The sequence below is a fragment of the Hypanus sabinus genome, chromosome 3 (assembly GCF_030144855.1).
Source record: "Hypanus sabinus isolate sHypSab1 chromosome 3, sHypSab1.hap1, whole genome shotgun sequence".
Taxonomy (NCBI): Eukaryota; Metazoa; Chordata; class Chondrichthyes; order Myliobatiformes; family Dasyatidae; genus Hypanus; species Hypanus sabinus.
Window position 1 is genome coordinate 141238984 of NC_082708.1, and position 19727 is coordinate 141258710.

The 19727-nt window shown below is 39.6% G+C and overlaps 1 protein-coding gene across 5 annotated transcripts in view; it reads right to left on the reverse strand.

The window, feature by feature from the left end:
• Positions 1-19727, reverse strand: part of kiaa0232 (KIAA0232 ortholog) — a 133869-nt gene that overhangs the window by 57720 nt on the left and 56422 nt on the right. For 4 of the 5 annotated variants that reach the window (XM_059965242.1, XM_059965243.1, XM_059965244.1 and 1 more), the window contains exon 3: positions 13672-13809. In XM_059965242.1, the coding sequence (XP_059821225.1) occupies positions 13672-13809 (138 nt within the window). Of the gene's footprint in view, positions 1-2191; positions 2240-13671; positions 13810-19727 lie in introns of those variants that run through there. The other variant, XM_059965245.1, reaches the window with a different exon arrangement.

Here is a 19727-nt window from a genome sequence, read left to right on the forward strand (position 1 = left end):
TTTATTTCAAGGGGAATAGAATATAAAAACGAGGATATAATGCTGAAGCTTATAAGACACTAGTCAGGCCGCATTGGAGAGTGTCCAGAGGAGGTTCACGAGGATAATTTGGGGAATGAAGGGGTTAACATACAAGGAGTGTTTGGCAGCTTTCGACCTGTACTCACTGGAATTCAGAAGTATGCATAGGGATCTCATTGAAACCTACCAAATGTCGAAAGGACTAGATAAGGTGGATGTGGAGAGGATGTTTCCTCCAGTGGGGGTATCCAGAACTAGAGGGCATAGCCTCAAATTTAAGGGGCAACTGTTTGTCCCAAACATACGAGACGCTGTCCTGGTGGCCAGCCGCCATAGTCATTAGCGGCAGCTGGCCCTGGCCCTTGCAGGGCGGGTGACAACGGCGGGCTTTTGTGCTCCACCGCTGGTGGTAGAAACACCACTTTTCACTGGCCTTCTCACTCCTGCCTCTGTGTTGTGTGCGCCCCCCTGCTGGGCCTGGTCTGGTCCGCTGTTGGTCACGTGGCCTGGTAATCTGACCGACGGACGCCACGCTCTCCCTCTTGGCTTTCCACAGCACGCCTGCCCGAGCCGCCACCTTCCGGAGGGCGCTGAAATCTGCGTTGGCCAGCAGCAGATGTATGTCCTCGGCAGTTACTCCAAGAACGCTTGCTCAAACATGAGGCAGGGCTTGTGTCCCTCAGCCAGGGCCAGCATCTCGTTCATCAATGCTGATGGCAGTCTGTCTCCCAAACAGTCCAGGTGAAGCAGGCAGGCACCCTGCTCACACCGTGAGAGGGCAAAGGTCCCAATGAGCAGCTCTTTGAATGCTTCATATTTGCCTTCTTCCAGGGGCGACTGTATGAAATCCGCAACCTGGGCGGCCGTCTCCTGGTCAAGGGCACTCACCACGTGGTAGGAACGCATGGAATCAGAAGATAACTGCCAAATCTGGAACTGAGCTTCTGCTTGGCTAAACCACACGCAAGGTTGCAGCGTCCAGAAAGTCGGCAGTTTTAGTGAAACTGCGTGAACAGATGAAGAGTCGGTCATCCTTGATCCAAATCCCATTTGGACCATCGGGGTCACCAATGTAGCGATGTGCTACACACAGCGCTGAAATAACGACACACAGTTGGTAAGTCGTTTCGAGACTAGTTTATTCAAACTTTGTGGCGCTGGCATCTAATCCCTAGTGCCCACCCTCTCCAGGTGGAAATGACATCAGCAGTGCATTACCAAAGTCTCCCCCCAAGCACTGGCTATTGGTGAGCCGGTTCGCCTGCGCAGAAAGTGCGTCGCCACAATTTGACATTATTAGGCTTTTACAGATGGCTGGGTAGTCATGAGTGGAAAAAATAAGAATACTCAGGCTGCATCAGGTTAAAATTGACTGTGCTCTGGTTGGGTTTTAATTTTATTTTTGTTTTATATTGAGAAGACTGCAAAGTAATCCAGAACCTTGAAAGAAATGTTTGGACACACATTAAATGTCATGTTATGAATATAACTAACAATTTTGACTTTTTACATAATTAAATCAAAGTCTATTAAAACCAAAACATTCAAAAATATGAAATAGAATTTTTAATCCAGTGTTTTTAAACCTGTTGTTTCTTCAAGTGAGAAACTGCAATACATTTAAGAACTATGTCCAGCACTGTTGGGCAATAAAGAATTAATACTGAAGTTGGGTATAATGAAATATCGGCAAGTGCAATAGATCATAATTTATGCAGCATCAAGAGCAAAAGATGAAAATCAGCTTAAAATTTTAAGACAAACATTCACTTTTGAATTGCTAAAGTACAAAGCTTTACAAAGGAGACAAGAGATTGCAGATGCTACAATGCAGAGCAAATAAATAAACAAACTGCTGGAGGAATTCGCTGGGTCAAACAACATCTGTGGATGGAAAGAAATTGCCAATGTTTTAGGTCAAGAACCTACCTCAAAATTATTGAAATGTCAGCAATTCCTCCAACATGCGCCCCCCCCCCCAACCCCCCAATTAATGCTACTCAAGCTGCTGGATTCCTCCAGCAGTTTGTTTATTGCATACAAAACAAAATCAATGCCTTCTTTAGCATTACTTGCTTGTTTACAGAAGATTAACAAAGTAGACAGAGAATTATCAATGTGTGTGAGAAAAAGGGAAAAAGAAGTAAAAGGAAAGAAATATTAATCTTACCATCCTTCTTTACCAGGTAAAAGTTTGACGGTTCTATACACTGCATTTCCTCTTACATCACTAACATCAGCTGACAATCTGCATACTGAGTCACAGCAATTCAGTGCGGCCAGTTGTGCCAAAAATAGACCACAGTAGAGTATGCCAAACCATTAGTTATTCCAAGAGCGGTTGGTTAAATTGTATTCCTTAATTGGATGCTAAAACACTTGTTTTCTACAAATATTGCTGTGTTAATCCGTTGACACATTAACTACAGAAGTTGCAAAGTCATAACTAATGTGCTTGGCCATTCATTTCCCCTTTCACTGAAGCTCTGTTCACGAAGAGCTACATTATTGACAGGTCCCTGGCCTCAAAATTCAAGCAGAGCATGCTTTCTGCTCCATATAACTGTCGTAGCAGTATGCTGTGCAAGTTTTCTGCTCATGTACTTTAAGACACAATAGCTTTTACCTGTTGGTGTACCAGGCTCCTTTTCAACATATTATTCCAACTACCTTTTGATGCCCACTTCACGTGTTCCACAAGTATCAGCAGGCATTTTATACACAATTTGAATATGAAAATGAGCTAACCTAAAATCTATGACAGAATCTGGAAGGACTGAGATCATGCCATAAGTATTCACTGTAGAATTCCCCAGATATCTGACAGTAATCAGAAAACACTGCACACCATCTTCCTCTGAACATTCAGTCTTTTATATCCTGTATAATAAATGAACAACATCAATGGTTTTCAGAGGGATAAATGCAACTACTCCAAATTAAATGAGTTATCTTGAGCAAAACTAAGGATATCTGTTAATTAAAAGTCCTCTGCATTCTATTCACTTCCTATAGAAAATAATCTACCTCTTGCTTTACAAGATGAAATGCATGAAACTATTTAGAGGGGAAAATCTAGCATCAATATTTTTTATAATGGAAAACCCATGATAAAAATTGAAACTTAGAAAATCCACTCGGAGTCAGATTTCACACATCCCCACCATCCTTTGCTTCCTGCAGAGGTACAGCGATTATTGATGAAAACATCTGAATTTACGTGTCTCAGTGATTCCCAACTGGGGGTCTGGGGGTTGGGGCTACCTCTCCTATGGGGACATTAGGGAAGTTTGTGGAAATAGAAATCATCGGGGGGGGGGGGGGGGAAAGAGGGTGGAAACACTCTAACTTGAGGCATGAGACCTGACTAACTTTTAGTAGAGCAGACACTTCCAAACATAGGATGAGGCACTGGAACAGAAGAAGAACCATAGCTCTGCAGGTGGTGAGTACTCGTCACCAGAACACGCAAAAAGTTAAAGACAACAATCTACGACAAGCTCAAAATATATATTGAGGTTAAAATTACGCCGATTAGGAACATGATTTCTTGTGCAAAAGGTGGAACACCTTATATGACAGGTCACCAAGCTGGTTTAGAGGCATTTATGAAAAAAGAAATTCCCAGTCAGTTTGTAATCCATTGTGTAATTCATCATCAGCATCTCACAGCCGAAAACCTCAGCCAGCGACTTTTTTCAAGCATAACTCTAGTAATATCTGCGATCAACAAAATTTAAACTTATCCATTAAACAGCAGAATATTTCGGCAGTTATGCTAAGATAATGATGAAGTTTGAACACTTACTTCTTCACAATGAAGTGCATGGGTTGTTAAAATGGTGCTTAAAACATTTCTTTGACCTTTTTGACACCATGGTTGAAATTTGCTCAAAATTACCAAGAGCTTGAGAAACAAGATTGAACTTCTACGTGGAGATGTGGTATACCTAGCCAATCTGTATGACAAAATGAACATTCTAAATATGAAACAGCAGGTTGAGAATTTCAATTTAATCCAGGCAAAAAATGCAATATCTATTTTTATCCGAAAGTTGGAAATATATTAGCAAAATGTTGGGAGAGGAATGTTCTCACAATTTCCCTGCATGGTAAGTATGGAACCCTCTTTCAGACAATGATTTGCAAGAGTACTGCTTACACCTGCAGTTACTGAAGGAGGACTTTAAAGATGTGTTCAAGGATTTGAATGATCTGGAAATTCCAAAATGGGTAATTAATGCATTTCATTGCACGATGGAAGAACAGGAAGAAAGCTTGCAAGAAGAAATTATTAAAATTTAGAATGATAAAGAAGCAAAAATGCTTTTCAAGAATGTTGGCTTTTGTGGTGTGTGTCTACACTGTATTTCCTGGTCTTTGGAGAGAGCTAAAGTGCTCTTCATTGCATTTCCGTCCTCCTACCTTGTTGAAAAAGAATGTGTAGGAATTTTTGCTGTCACAACTTGAACCAGACATTTCAACTCTTGCTAGAAACCACTAAGCTCAAGGATCACATTGACACTGTGTGCAAGCTTGATTTAAAGACAGAAATTTAAAACAGAATAATTTTTCTCACATTAGCATATTGTAGACATGTTTTTACACCATGAGGGTGCCAGAAAGTATATTGTGTCTAAGAGGGGCATTGGCAAATATGAAGGTGCTTTGAAGGTAAGTATGAAAGTGCTTTAGGAGGGCACTAGGCTAAAAAAAAGGTTGGGAAACACTGACTAAGCTGACATGCAATTCAATAGTTTAATCGAATTCTAGCCATCATAAATACAAGCTAAATTGTTTCACTCATCTGTGAATTAAAACAAAAATTTAGCTTTTGCTATTCTCAATGTGTACTGAAAATACCCATCATAAATTGTTGCCCAAATCCACGAATGACTGAAAAAAAATAATAAGCAGATTGGTGGTACTGCCTTTAATAGTGACAATCAATAACTTATCCATCTTCGATGTAAGTATCTTCAAAAATGGAAATTTATACAAAGCTATAGAGCGAACAAGATCAAGAGTGATTTAATGCTACACAAATTGATTTTTGGGATGAATTTAATGAGGAAAATCATGTTGAACAAATAAAAGATGTATCAGGAGGCAAATTGAGACTGGTTTAGACCTGAAAGTGTTATGTGCAAGTGTTATGTTTGATCTCCAAAACATAAAACTCATTGAAAGGAAAACACAGAGCCAGGACTAAGGGATCTTAGTTTGCTTTCTTTAGTGAGGCCCTCAGATATGACGTTGTGATGTAATAACACAAGCCATTCACATACTTTTACATATAACCTGTAATGAATTATGAAAATAAAGTATGCTTAATCAAGCAACACATTTACAAAGAAGAGAAAATCTGTAGATGCTGGAAAACCAAGCAACAAAGGTAAAGATCAGTCTGCCAAACTACTACAGCAGCCCTGTTACCTGCAGGTTTGATGGTGAGGTTACGATTAGTGCGGAAAGAGTGGAGAGCAGTGATTCAAAAGCAGTGAGGTTAGAATTGGAGAGAGGAGTGGTAATGTCGAGACAGTTGATGTCTCGCCAACAGTTAGCAATAGAAAAATCCAGAGCAAACAGACCAGAGCTGGGTATCCAGGAAAGAAGGAGGGTTGAAAATGGGAAAAGGGGTAATAAGACTGGGCTGTAGAGTCCTTGGCAAAGAAATAGATATAAAGACCGTAAGACATAGGAGCAGAATTAGGCCATTCAGCCCATTGAGTCTGCGCTGCCATTTCATCATGGCTGATCCCAGATCCCATTCAACCCTATACACCTGCCCTCTTACCATGTTCTTTGATGCACTGACCCATCAGGAAACTATCAACTTCTGGCTTAAATATAGCTATGGACTTGGCCTCCATCACAGTCTGTGGCACAGCTTTCCACAGATTCACTACTCTTTGTCTAAAAAATAACTCCTCCTTACTTCTGTTCTAAAAGGTCACTCCTCAATTTTGAGGCTGTGCCCTCTAGTTCTGGATACCCCAACCAGAGGAAACATCTTCTCCACATCCACCTTATCCAGTCCTTTCAACATTCAGTAGGTTTCAAGCCGATCCCCATATATTCTTCTAGGTTCCAGTGAGTACAGGCCCAAAGTTGCCAAACGCTCTTCATATGTTAACCCCTTCATTCTTGGAATCTTCCCTGTGTACATCCTCTGGACCCTGTCAAATGTCAACACATCCTTTCTGAGTTACGGGGCCCAAAACTATTTACAATACTCTGTGCGGCCTGACCACTGTCTTATAAAGCTTCAGCATTTCTCCTTGTTTTTATATTCTATTCCCCTTGCAATAAATGCCAACACTGTATTTGCCTTCTTTACCACAGACTCAGACTGTGAATTAACCTTCTATAGGAGTCTTGCACAAGGATTCCCAAGTCCCTCTGCACCTCTGATGTTTGAACCTTCTCCTCATTTTGACAATAGTCTGCACTTTTGTTCCTTTTAGCAAAATGCATTAATGTACATTTCCCAACATTGTATTTCATCTGCCACTTTTTTTGCCCATTGATCTTCATATCATCTGTAAACTTTATCACAAAGCCATCAATTCTATTATCCAAATCACTGACAAACAATGTGAAAACTAGCAGTCCCAACACTGACCCCTGAGGAACAGCACTAGTCACTGGCAGCAAACCAGAAAAGGCCCCCTTTATTCCCTCTCGATGTCTCCTGTCTTTCAGCCATTCTTCTATCCATGCCAGTATCTTTCCTGTAAAACCATAGGATTTTATCTTGTTAAGCAACCTCATGTGTGGTATCAAGTGCCTTCTGAAAACCAAGTACAGTAAATGACATCCACTGTCTCTCCTTTGTCCACCCTGCATGTTAATTCCTCGAAGAACTGTAACAGATTTGTCAGGTAAAATTTCCCTTCACAGAAACCATGCTGATTTTGACTTATTTTATCATTAGTCTCCAAGTATCCTGAAACCTCATCCAGTCTCCAACTTTCCCAACCATTGAGGTTATGCTTACTCGCCTATGATTTCCTTTATTTTGTCTTCCTCCCTTCCTAAAGACTGGATTTGCAATTTTTCAGTCCTGTGGGACCATGCCAGAATCAAGTGATTCTTGAAAGATCATGACCAATGCTTCTGTTATCTCTTCAGCAACCTCCCAAAAGAAGAGATCATAGTCATGGCGGACACAGAACTCACTGAGGTGTGGGTGCAGAGGTACAATGGTAAGGCCCTTACTGGGTACAGAACATTCTACCTCAGAAAGGGGAAGGTCAGAGGGAATAGTGAAGACCCAGCACAGATACAGCTGGGATCAGAGGGGGGAAGAGGGTTGGTGGTGTCTAAGGAGAGGGTTAGGGTTTTCAGGGAAGGTGGGGCGGGAGAAAGATGGAGTCTCTGAGGACCCAAGAGCTGACGGTGGAACCTGAGACATAAGATTGCAGAGTGATGGTGGGGGAAGGGGAGACTGGGGCTCCAGTGGTAGCACATTAAGCCCCAGCCTGGAGGTGCTGTCAATCAAGGTCCAGACTGGTGTCAGAGTTGGAGGTCGCACAATAGGTATTTTGAAAGGTTCTGTTGGAACTCACACTGATGGTAGTGGAGTTTCTTCACTATCTTCTTGGAACTGTTAGAACCATTAAGGTTGGCAGCAAGGGATCACGGTCTTGGGAGGTCTGTGCCTACCAGCTTTCGAGATGGCCAATTCTATAGTCTGTAAACAGGCATTCTTCTGATCCTTGATGTACATGAGAAAGGTGAAGAATCATCATTGAAAGTATGAATCTGATGGAAGATAAAGTATCGGATGGATCCATTGCTGGTGGCAGAGAGAATCATGGAGTTAAAGTAGCAATCGAGTTAGGGTTCCCAGGTACCTCCTCATGGCAGAATATTTACATACTAACAACGTTACTCAGATGTTACTGAAATACTAAATACTCAACATTTTTTTCCTGCTTAACTACAAACTCCAACTCATTGTGGAATGTATCTCAACTACATACACAGCATACTACAAAATACAACTACTGTACAGACATCCATAGCATAGTAAATTTTAAGTTGTCACATTCGGACCTCCAGATTTAATGTATATGGAGAATTTCTCACTCTTGTAGGGTAATGACTTTCTTGACAAGGTGGGTCACTCTGCTGTGAAACAATCTCCAGTTCTGGGGCTTCCTCCATGGTGGTTGTAGAAGTTGATTCTTGGACTACAGGAAGTGGTTCTGACTGCTCTGGACATGTTTCTCTGGAACAATTGACTCTGCTCTCCTCAAGTGATCAATTTCTCACCTCCAGACAATCTCCACTGTGTAGGAAAGTTGTACTGTTCTGTCCTTAACCTTTCCAACTACTCACTTTCAATCACCTCTGTAGTCCCTTGCCAGAACTGCTTGCTGAGGAGTGAAACATCAAACCTTCTTGTTTGATGAGCCCCCAACTGTCTCAGCTGTAGATTGACAATGGATGCTAGTGATTGATGGTCAGAAATGAGGGTAAACACTCTCCCACACAGATACAGGTTGAAACGCTTTACAGCTCAAACCAGACTCAAGGCCTCTGTAAATCTGTGCACTTATTTTCTCTGCGATGTTAAAGGAATGCTTTACTTAAGACTAGTGACGTTCACTTCAGTCTGCTTCTATAGCAGAAGGCAAAGCATCATAGACAAGCTTTGACATTGTCCACAAGACAATGTGGATCAAAATGTGTGAGTACAGTGTTTGACATTACCATTTCATTTACCTTTTTTGAAAGCCACCTCACACTGTTTTGTCCATTCCCATTTCTTCCCGATCTGCAGTAATGAGATCAAAGGGTAGAGCACAGTAGGCAGGGTTGGCCAGAGCCTATTAAAGTGATTGACAAATCTTTAAAAGGACTTCAACTGTGACATGTCCTTTGGCCTTGGGCATCCATCACTGCTTGAATTGTCTCAGCACATTTATGTAAACCTTGTGCATCAATGGTGTGACCACAATAAAGGATGCTTGGTTTTAAGAATTCACACTTGTTGCATCGTGATCTAAGCTCATAATCTTCTAATTTTTTTTTAAACACTGTCTTGAGATCTTCGAGATGTTCCTCGTCATTCTCACCAGTAAAAACGATGTCATCCAGGTAACACTAAGTGTCTGGGCAACCTCACAGCACATGGTCAATAGCTTTCTGCTAGACTACAGGTTCAGATACTACTCCAAAAATAAGTATTATAGCGAGAAAGCCCTTTGTAAGTGCTTATGGTGAGAAACACTTTGGACTTTTCTTCCATTTCCACCTGTTGGTTGGCCTCAGCTAATTCCACTTTGCTGAAGTGCTTCCCTCCAGAAAAGTTTGCAAAAATATCCTCTATCCTGCACACAGGGCATCAAACTACTTTCAGTACAAAGTTGACAGGGAACTTAAAATCCCCACAGATCCTACCATATCCATTTTTCTTGGCTTTACTAGGACAACTGGCATTGCCCATGGGTGCCACCTGGTCATGGAAAGAATTACTTCAGTTCCATGCGATCTAGCTCACTATAATTATCACAGAAGGTATAAGGAACAGGATGAGCTTTGTAAGCTTGGGTGTGGCATTTTCATTTAACAATTTCACCCTTGATATGTGGGTCTTCCAATGCCATCCTTAAACACTGCTGTGGCATCATCCTGTACCTTCAATTCACTTTCAGTTGTCTCTGTTGCAGGAGGGATGCGTCATGCAAATGTTAGATGAATCTCCAATCAATGTGTAGTTGTCAAAGTCTATCACAGCCCCATAAAGCAGGGCTTCCCATTTTTACCACAATGGGGCTTGTTGGTTGTTGTATTTCATTGTTATGAATGTCATTCCTACGGAAGTCATCTTTTCTCCAAGATAAGTTCTTTGTTGGATATCTGCTGGCTTCAGTTCAGTATCATTGAAATGCCATTCAAACTCATTTTGAACTCCTAGGCTACACAGTCCTGTGTCACTCTTATCATGATCACATTTTTCATCAAAAGCATGCAGATTAGTACTCTTTTTGAAACTGCAACTTCTATTTTTAGCTTTTTCTTTTCCCTGTATAATCCATTTATTTTTGTCTGCCTTTTTAGATATGTCCTATTTTGTTGCTTTCTTATTTATTGAGAAACAGTGCAGAATAGCCCCTTTGAGCCTCACTGCCCAGCATTCCCCCAATTTAAACCTAGTTCTATCATGGGACAATTTACAATGACGAATTAACTTGCCAACTGGTACATCTTCGGACTGTAAGAGGAAATTGGAGCAACTGGAGGGAACCCACGTGATCACATGGAGAACGCACAAACTCCTTACAGACAGCAGCGGAAATTGAACCCAAGTCACTGGTACTGTAAAGTGCTGTGCTAACCACTATACTACCTTGCCACCCCATATTTCTTGAATACAATGATTCATTTTAGGGTAGAGAACCAGTATATTAAATCTATTAATATTTATGCAGAAGCTCCATGCTTTGTGGCAGTCACACTTTTGAGGTACTACAATGACACAAAAATGCCTTGGGAGATTACTCTGCGGTAAAATACAAGCATTTTATCCCTGCCCTCTCAACTCCTTTTAAACAAATAGTAAGGAGGGGGGGTGCATTGCCATACCTTGACAACAGGTCCACAGCTGAAACTACTGCACAAATTTCATTTAAAAAAATGTTAATATTAGCATGATTGAGCTACCAAGCTCAACCCTATTTACATTAATTTTTACTGGAACAGAAATATTCAAAGCTAACCTAAAAAGAGCACAGAATATCCATTTTCACTTGTTTTTTTTAAATTTGGTGAAGTGAACTTTAGAATAAACATGGTATGAAAATATGTCCTCCATTAGAATTATTGAAGTGAAAGTATGAGAAGGTTGGAAGTCGTTGCAGGAGATTGATTATGCTTCTAGCTAAAATGATAAGTGACATGAATCACTGCCATGCTGCAGTTACAAGACCTCGAATCAAAGAAGACTGATTTCAAAATGGAATCTATAATTCACACCTGTTGGTAATTTCAAATTATGGCTCGATTCTCTTCAACAATCAAATTAGAGGCCTTAATTGTGAAAAATAGTAACTGTTCAAAAAGCCAAAATAAGGAGCAAAGAAAGGATGATCAAAAGAGAGTTGACAATAAAGAAAATATGCTGCACAAGATAGCAAAGATCTTTTAAAAAGATTTAAAATATTAACTTTGTCACATACACATGGAAACAACAAAACACATAGTAACATGTATCATTTGCATCAACACATTGGAGGCATAGGTCCCAGGACCGATAGAATTGATGTACGAGGAGCATTTGATGGCTCCAGGCCTATACTCACTAGAGTTTAGAAAAATGAAGGGGATCTCATTGAAATCTATTAAATATTGGAAGGCCTACACGAGTTGACATGGAAAGGATGTTTCCAACATTGGGGGGGGGGGGGGGGGTGGCTCAAGGACAAGAGGGCATAGCCTCCGAATAGAGGGGCATCCATTCACAACAGAGATGATAAAGAATTTCTTTAGCCAGAGGGTAGCGAACCTGTGAAATTCATTGTCCATGTTCACAAAATTCCAACAGCTAAACAGAAATCCAAAGCACACAAGGAGTTGCTCAGACCTTACAAAACCAAATCAAGGGTGATCAAGATCTTGATAAACAAAATATTTCACTGACTTAAAACTTCCAAAAAGAAATTAAAACACAATGTAACAGTCAGCCCGTAAAATCCAAGCGGGTGAACCATCTGAGAATTTGGTGGTTACAATTAAAAGTGAATGCAAGGAACAAATTATTTTCCTCCTTGTGCTTACACAATTAAGTAAACCTGAAAAGTACATATATAAGATGCTAAAAGAAAACAATTAATGCAAATAATAACACAAGGATTCAAAAAGCATGTCTATCACAACAAAACTTACATCTTTATCAAGGCATAATTCTGGGTGTAGGATAAGTCTGACTTTTGTGCTTCACTGCATCCAGTGGTGCCCTTGATCAAGGATAGCACTTGTGCAGCATGACAGATAAATGCCTTTAACATGAAGAATGTCAGAAGCAGATTAAACAGCTGTTATGAAGATCAGTTGCCAATCCACATGAAGTATCTTAAAGCAGAATGATTCCCTAAGGCTGCAGTTTGCATTGAGTCTAAAATATTTAAGTCTAAGTGCTTCTGTTACAATCAGAATGACAGCATGTTATACATTCCAATACTAACTATGCTCTCAAAGTGTTTCAGAATTTGTGAAATGCTTTGGGTTGTCTAAAAGTTGCAAAAGGGTATACATAAAACACTATATTTTTTGATGTTCCTTAAATCATGGCAAATTCAAATACATATGACTTATCTGGACAGAGTACAAGTTGAAAATTTTATTCACTTTCACAGTGAATACTACATGGTGAATATAAACAAGAATGAAACTGTCTCTCACAAATCACCTTCAAACGGGAATTTTATCTCCCTGACAAAACTAAAATATTGCAATATTCTAGAAAACAAAAAAAGCACCACAATTATAGGACTTTGACTAGAAGAAAACAAATCATGATTCAATTTTATCCAAATGTTCAAAAACAAAACTATTCACCTGCACATTATAGTAAATAGGAAAACTAAATGAAAACCATCCAGTATCTCCCAGCCAACACTTTGAGGATGACTAAAATATTCACCAGAATATAAGGGAATGAACAACAAAAATGGAGCATTAATTGTTTTTCTTTCCAATACCTTCAAATAAGTCCCACAGATAATTTATTCAAATTTTAAAATGAAAATAATAAAATGAAAAGCAATTGAAACATACTAAGTATCAGAATAAAATCTGTTTGGGATTTGAAAAGGTTTTCTCCATATTTTGTTGTGAAATATATAATGTCCAAAGTCAATGTTTTGTTAACAAGTATTGATTGATAATGTTCTTTTCCTGCTACAATTAGGAAATACCATGCTCCTTTTAAGCAGCTGATTAAGTGATCATGGGATCACAAGATTGGGAGATTACTTAATTTATGATTCCATTCTATCTCATTATTATCATGGTTAACAATAGATATTAACAGAGCTCTTCAAAAATAAAATTTTAAATAAGTCCCTGCAATCCAAGCATTTCAGAGTTTAATACAATTTTCAATCACAATTGCCTCAAGATTCCAAAAAAATTTAAATGTTTCCTATCAGTTATAAGGTTAACAAAGCATAAATTGAATAAATTCTGCTTTAAAAGACAAAGCAAATATACAGGGGATTTTTATACAAACAGATGGGCAAGAGATGGTATCATGACAGGAGATCACAGTGTCAATATAGGGGAAAGCTTCAAGGACTGAGCGAAACCTTTATTCATTCAGATGGTAGTGAATATGAAATTCTTTACCTCAGATGTTGAAGATTCAAATGCTAAATATAAATTAAGAGATGGACACAAGAAGCATCAACAGGTATAGGGAGAGGGTTTGAAATGGTATAGAGAAGTAAGAGGATCAGCTGTTGAATAAGAGCAAATTCAAAAGAACCATGTGGCTTTCTCTTTCCTGTTTTGTTTTTGTGTGTGCATTTAAGAAAGAAATACTTCAAATTGAGCAGAGCAGAATAAAAGTAAAATGTTTCTTTCAAAATTATGCTCTCACGGCAATTTTCTTAAGATTGCTGGTTTTGCAGTTGTACTTACTTCATCAGAGGCAGAACGCAGACACTGAACAGCAGCCTGTTTCTTCATTTCCTCAAGACTCAGGTCTGAACACTTTTTTTTCCCTTTTCCCCATTTCTTGGATGTTCCTTTCTCCCAACCCAAAAAGATGTCATTTTCCTGTTTCATAAAATCAGAGTGCAAGAATTAATGTATAAAAAACCCAACAGAATGATCTATCAGATTCAGGTTTATTATTATCAACAGATACCATGACATTTGTTGTTCTGAGGTAGCAGTTCAGTGTAAGACATAAAGATTACAATAAGTTACAATCAAAATCTAGTAAATTATGCAAAAAATTTATGACTAAGATATTTTCTGTAGTGGGATAGACAGGCAAAGGCAGAGGATTAAGCTAATCCCCAATGGTAGTAATGAGAAGAGGGCATTTCCTGGATGGTGACAGTCCTTAATGTCGGATGCTGCCTTCTGAAGACACCATTTTTTGAATATGTCCTCAATAGTGGGGAGGGTTGTGCTCCTGATGGAGCAAGCTAAGTCTCCAACCCTCTGCAGCCTGATTCAATCCTGTACATAGGAGCTTCCATGTCAGACAGCGATGCAACCAGACAGAATGCTCTCCACCATACATCTGCATAAATTTTACTTGAGGTTTTGGTGACATACCAAATGCCAACAAACTCCAAACAAAGTATAGCTGCTGGTATACCTTATTTGTGATTGCATCAATGTGTGGGGCCCGGCATAGATCCTGTGAGGTCTTGAAGCTGCTCACCCTTTCTACTATTGACTGCTCAAACAAAAATGATGTGTTCTCCTGACATCCCCCTCCAGAAGTCCACAATCAATTCCTTAGTCTTCCTGATTTTTAGTGCATTAATTATGATAGGTGAAAGAGCAAGCATCATCAGAATTAAGTCCTATTCTCACACCAAGGACACCATTTACATTGATGATTTGGGAGAGGGGACTGAGTGTAGCATAGCAAAATTTGCTGATGACACTAAACTGAGTGGAAAAGCAAATTGTACAGAGGATGTGGAGAGTCTGCAAAGGGATACAGATAGGTTAAGTGAGTGGGCCAAGGTCTGGCAGATGGAATACAATGTTGGTAAATGTGAGATCACCCACTTTGGAAGGAATAATAGAAGAGCAAATTATTATTTAAATGGTGAAAGATTGCAGCATGCTGTTGTGCAGAGGGACCTGGGAGTACTTGTTCATGAATCACAAAAAGTTGGCTTGCAGGTACATCAGGTTATTAAGAAAGCAAAAGGAATATTGGTCTTCATTGCCAGAGGGATTGAATTCAAGAGCAGGGAGGTCATGCTGCAACTATACAGGGTACTGGTGAGACTGCACCTGGAGTACTGTGTGCAGTTCTGGTCTCTGTACTTGAGGAAGGATATACTGGCTTTGGAGGCAGTGCAGAGGTGGTTCACCAGTTGATTCCAGGGATGAAGGGTTTAACCTATGAGGAGAGATTGAGTTGCCTGGGACTATACTCTCTGGAATTCAGAAGAATGAGAGGGGATCTTATAGAAACATACAAAATTTTGAAAGGGATAGATAAGACAGAAGCAGGAAAGTTGTTTTCATTGGTAGGTGAGAATAGAACTAGGGGACATTGCCACAAGATTCAGGGCAGAAGATTTAGGACGGAGTTGAGGAGAAACTGTTTTTCCCCCCCAGAGTGTGGTGAACCTATGGAACTCTCTGGCCAGGGAAGCGGAAGCAGTTGAGGCTTCTTCACTAAATATATTTAAGATACAGTTAGATTGGTTTTTACATAGTAGGAGAATTAAGGGTTATGGGCAAAAGGCAGGTAGATGGAGCTGAGTTCACGGACAGATCAGCCATGATCTTATTGAATGGCAGGGCAGGTTAGATGGGCCGGATGGCCTACTCCTGCTCCTATTTCTTACGTTCTTATGTTATGATCTCTTATGCTATGTAGCCCTATCATACTAAATACATTAGATACAAAATTGGCAAGTCAAACTGAAATCCATGAAGCACTGCTGGCCATAGTAGTAATGCAACCTTAATCTACAAAAATAATCTGACAATTTTATGACAAACCTTCTCTGTAATACAACCAAAACCATCAAACCAGGGGACCAAACTTGGTTCAATGAATGCTTTTGATCAGCATCAATGGACCTAAAATTACAGTGTCTATCTGTAACGCTAACTCAAACGCTAAATGCTTGCTAAATGAAACCATCAGTCAAAGGAAAAAGTTAAATACCATAATTCTACAATCAAAACTCTGCATTCTTGCTGCATCCAGTAGAAAATTAATCAGCTTAGGAGAAGAAGTAGTTCCAAGAATTTACCCATCTCAATAAGGAAAAGCCCTGAACGCAAGTGTAAAGGATAAAATTAACATATCTATGAAGATCTACAGTCCGAAATGCCAAATGGATGATTTAGTTCAGTCTCCTCCCAAGCTCCCACTCCCAGGTAAGTCAATCCAGTCATTTTCAAGAAACGGGTGAAAAATCTACATCCTGAAAGTCAAACTGAGAAAAAGATAGTCTAGAATTAAACTCTACCTGTACAACAATTTGAGGAATGCGACAATGGGGCCACTCTCAGGCTGGAGGAGCAACTCCTCATTTTCCATCTGCATAGCCTTCAACCTGACAGTATGAACACTGATTTCTCTAACTTCCAGTATTTCTCTCCCCCTCCTTCTCATTTTTCATTTCCCATTCTGCCTCCCCTCTTATCCATCCTCTTCCTCTCACCTGCCTATCACTTCATTATGGTGCTCTTCCTTCCCACAGTCTCAAATCTGCCCTATCTTGTATTCTGAGTTCTCATTCGAGTCTCCACTCTCCTAGCCATTCAAGTTATGTGGCTGTGAATTTTCTAAGTTTTAATGTGATCTCAGTTAAATTTCACTAATTACCAATCTAGTTAAACCAATCTCTCCTCATACAAAAATCCTGTCACCCCAACAATCAGTGTGATGAATCTTCTTTGTATTCCTTTTGGTAGGTATATCCCCTCTTCAGCACATACCTTCCAATCTTCCAAAATTCCTCAAGAATGTTTGTCAAATGTGATTGCCCTTTCATAAAGCCACGTTGACCATGTCTAATCCTGCTGATATTTTCCAAGTGTTCTTCCTTTTTAATAGAACGATATATTCACTAATGATGTGGCTGGTTGATCTGCAGCTCCCCATTTTCCCTTTTCCACTTTTTCAAAGCAGTGTAGTTATATCTGCCAATTTCCAGTTGAAGGAACTCTTCCATAATCTTCATAAGTTTGTACACTGACAACAAATGCATCCACTATTTCCATCTCTACCTTTCTTACTGCCCTGCAATACTATTAGATCTTGAGGATAAATGGGCTTTCCATTCTATTAACTTCTCCAGCACTATTTCTAACACTATTTTTAATTCCTCCTTTTTATTAGATTCTTGGTTCCCTACCATTCCTTTGCATTATTTGTATCCTCTTCTGTGAAAAGAGAACCAAAATGTTTATTCAAATACACACCCATTTCATTGTTTTCCATTATTTATTATCCCTTATTATGTCAGAGGGTTATATAGTACAAAACTGGACCCTTCGATCCACTTTGTCTACAGTGAATGATATGCACACTTATACTAATCCAATTTGGATCCATATCCTACTATGCCCTGCCTATTCAAATGCCTGTTTAAATATCGCTTAAACATTGTGATTCGACAGCCTGCATCACTTTCTTTGGAAAAATGTTCAAAATATCAACCACTGTGTGTGAAAAACTTTCTCCTCAGATCCACTTTAAACTGTCACCATCTTACCTTAAATCTATGAACTCGTTTACACAACTGTAAGCAAAAATATTTAGTACCTACCCTGTATATATCACTCCTAATTTTTTTATACTTCTATCAGGTCACCCCCCAACCTCCTTCACTCCAGAGCAAATGCATCCTACCCCATCTCTCCAGAAAACTAAAGTCCTCTAGTCCAGGCAACATCCTGATAGATCTCCTCTGTATTCTCCCCAGAAGAATTACATCTTTCCAATGGTGTGGCAAGCAGTTTAGAAGCTATTTCTTCTAAAACCATTAATCCTAAGTCTATAGGGAATATACAAAATTCATTAAGCAAAAGCAAATTTTCAAAACTGAATTATTATTAAAACTGATTTCTTACATCCTTCGCATATGAGTAAAAATCTTTAGGTTATGAAGGGAGAATTACTGATCACAGAACTAACACTACCAGAACAACCTAATGAAAAAAAAAATTATGCTTTAAGAATTCAGTGGGTCAAGCAGCATCTATGGAAACAGTCAACCTGATACACAGTCTGATCCAAAGCATCGAATTGCACAAGACCTTGAGATGATGACTTGTATCTTTTGTCTCCACAGATGTGACTTGATCCTTTGAGATACTTGTGTATTTTTTTTGTTCCAGATTCCAACATCTGCTGTCTTTCTGGTCTCAGATGAAAACAATGACTGGTTAGGGGCCTAAGTATTTTAGTGACTCACCTCCCATATCTTAAAGTTTAGAGAATGTCATCAAATTGTCTGGATGTCCACAGCTCCAAGAACTCTCAAAATGCTTGGCCAAGCACTCCCTATGATCTGGACCCCTATTCATCATCTTAAACATAGTCATCTTCCACCCACAAACCACCTGGCTACGTTACCAATCAGATATTACCATTACAACAGCTCCCAAAATACATAAGCTCTAATGGTATGATGACCAAGAACAGCAAGCATGTTTAATTTCCAACTACAGACTTGAAAAAAAAGATCATCACTCTTTTATTTTATTCTTAATAGGTAAAAATTCTACAAGTCCACAAATGCTGCAGAACTTGATTCAGCAACTCATTAAATCGTTCTCAAGGACAACAGATCTTAACATTACCATCAATATCCATTCTGTGAATTAAAACAAAATGCTTTAAGGTAGTCCAATAAATCAATAATGCTCATAGCGCAATGATTACACATATACAAAAACAAACTTTTCATATAACAATAACAAGATTATCAAAGAAGAACTGAAAACCAGTAAAGGTAGTAATGTTGTTAAAACTCAAAACAAATAACCAGCCCTCTCACCAAGTCAACACTCTAAATGTGGCATCCAATTTGTTTTTCCTTTAGCACATTATAAGAAGCTCTAAACTGTCCACTGACATCTTCTATAAACCTACCGAATGGCGATCTTAACTATACCTCTTCCTACCCTGCCTCCAAATCCAACACAACATCTCTGCAACCTATGCCCCCTTCAAGGGGATTCTAACACCAAATATGTCTTTACACTTCACCACAACTCTCCACTTTCCACAGCAATCATTGCCTCTGTGAATGCCTTGTACATTCACACCCCACCCCCGCACTAAGTTACCACCTGGCACATATTGGCAAGCAACTGCAATGTTACACCTGCCCATTCACCACCTCCCTTACCTCCATACAGGGCACCAAACAGTTATTCCAGGTGAGGCAAAACTTTCTTATTGTACTCGAAAACCACTTAATTCTTATAACAGAGAGGATGAAGCTGATCTTAGGCTCCGGAGCCACATGTGGCTCTTTTACGTCTGTGCTGCGGCTCCCTGTTGCTTTGGGAAATAATTGGTCAGTATTTAATTAAAATGTATTTTATGTTGGTTTGTTAGTTTTTGAAATGTAATTCTAAATTTGAAGATTATGGTGATCTTGTACAATCTAAATAAGACATTGTGGCAACCCATTTCCTGACACATCCAAACCGGCTCACAATTAGCCAGCGTTCAGGCTAAGGGAGATAGCCTACGGGGGTTTGTGAGTACGTGTCTTTTGCAGCATCCGCGCCCATGGGGGGTGGGTTGAGGGAGGCTTAAAAGCAAGGCTGTTTAGTTCGAATAAAGCTATCTTTGACTGCAGTTTACTGACTGCGTGTAGCACACCGCTACAACGTGTTTTTAAATCGCTGGCTGTCCAGAGGGGAGGTGCTGAAACGCTTTGTCGCGTGTCTGGAAGAAGTGAAAACTTTCCTAGGCAGCAAAGGGCTCACCTTTCCTGAGCTGGAACAGCCAGAGTGCCTGTAAA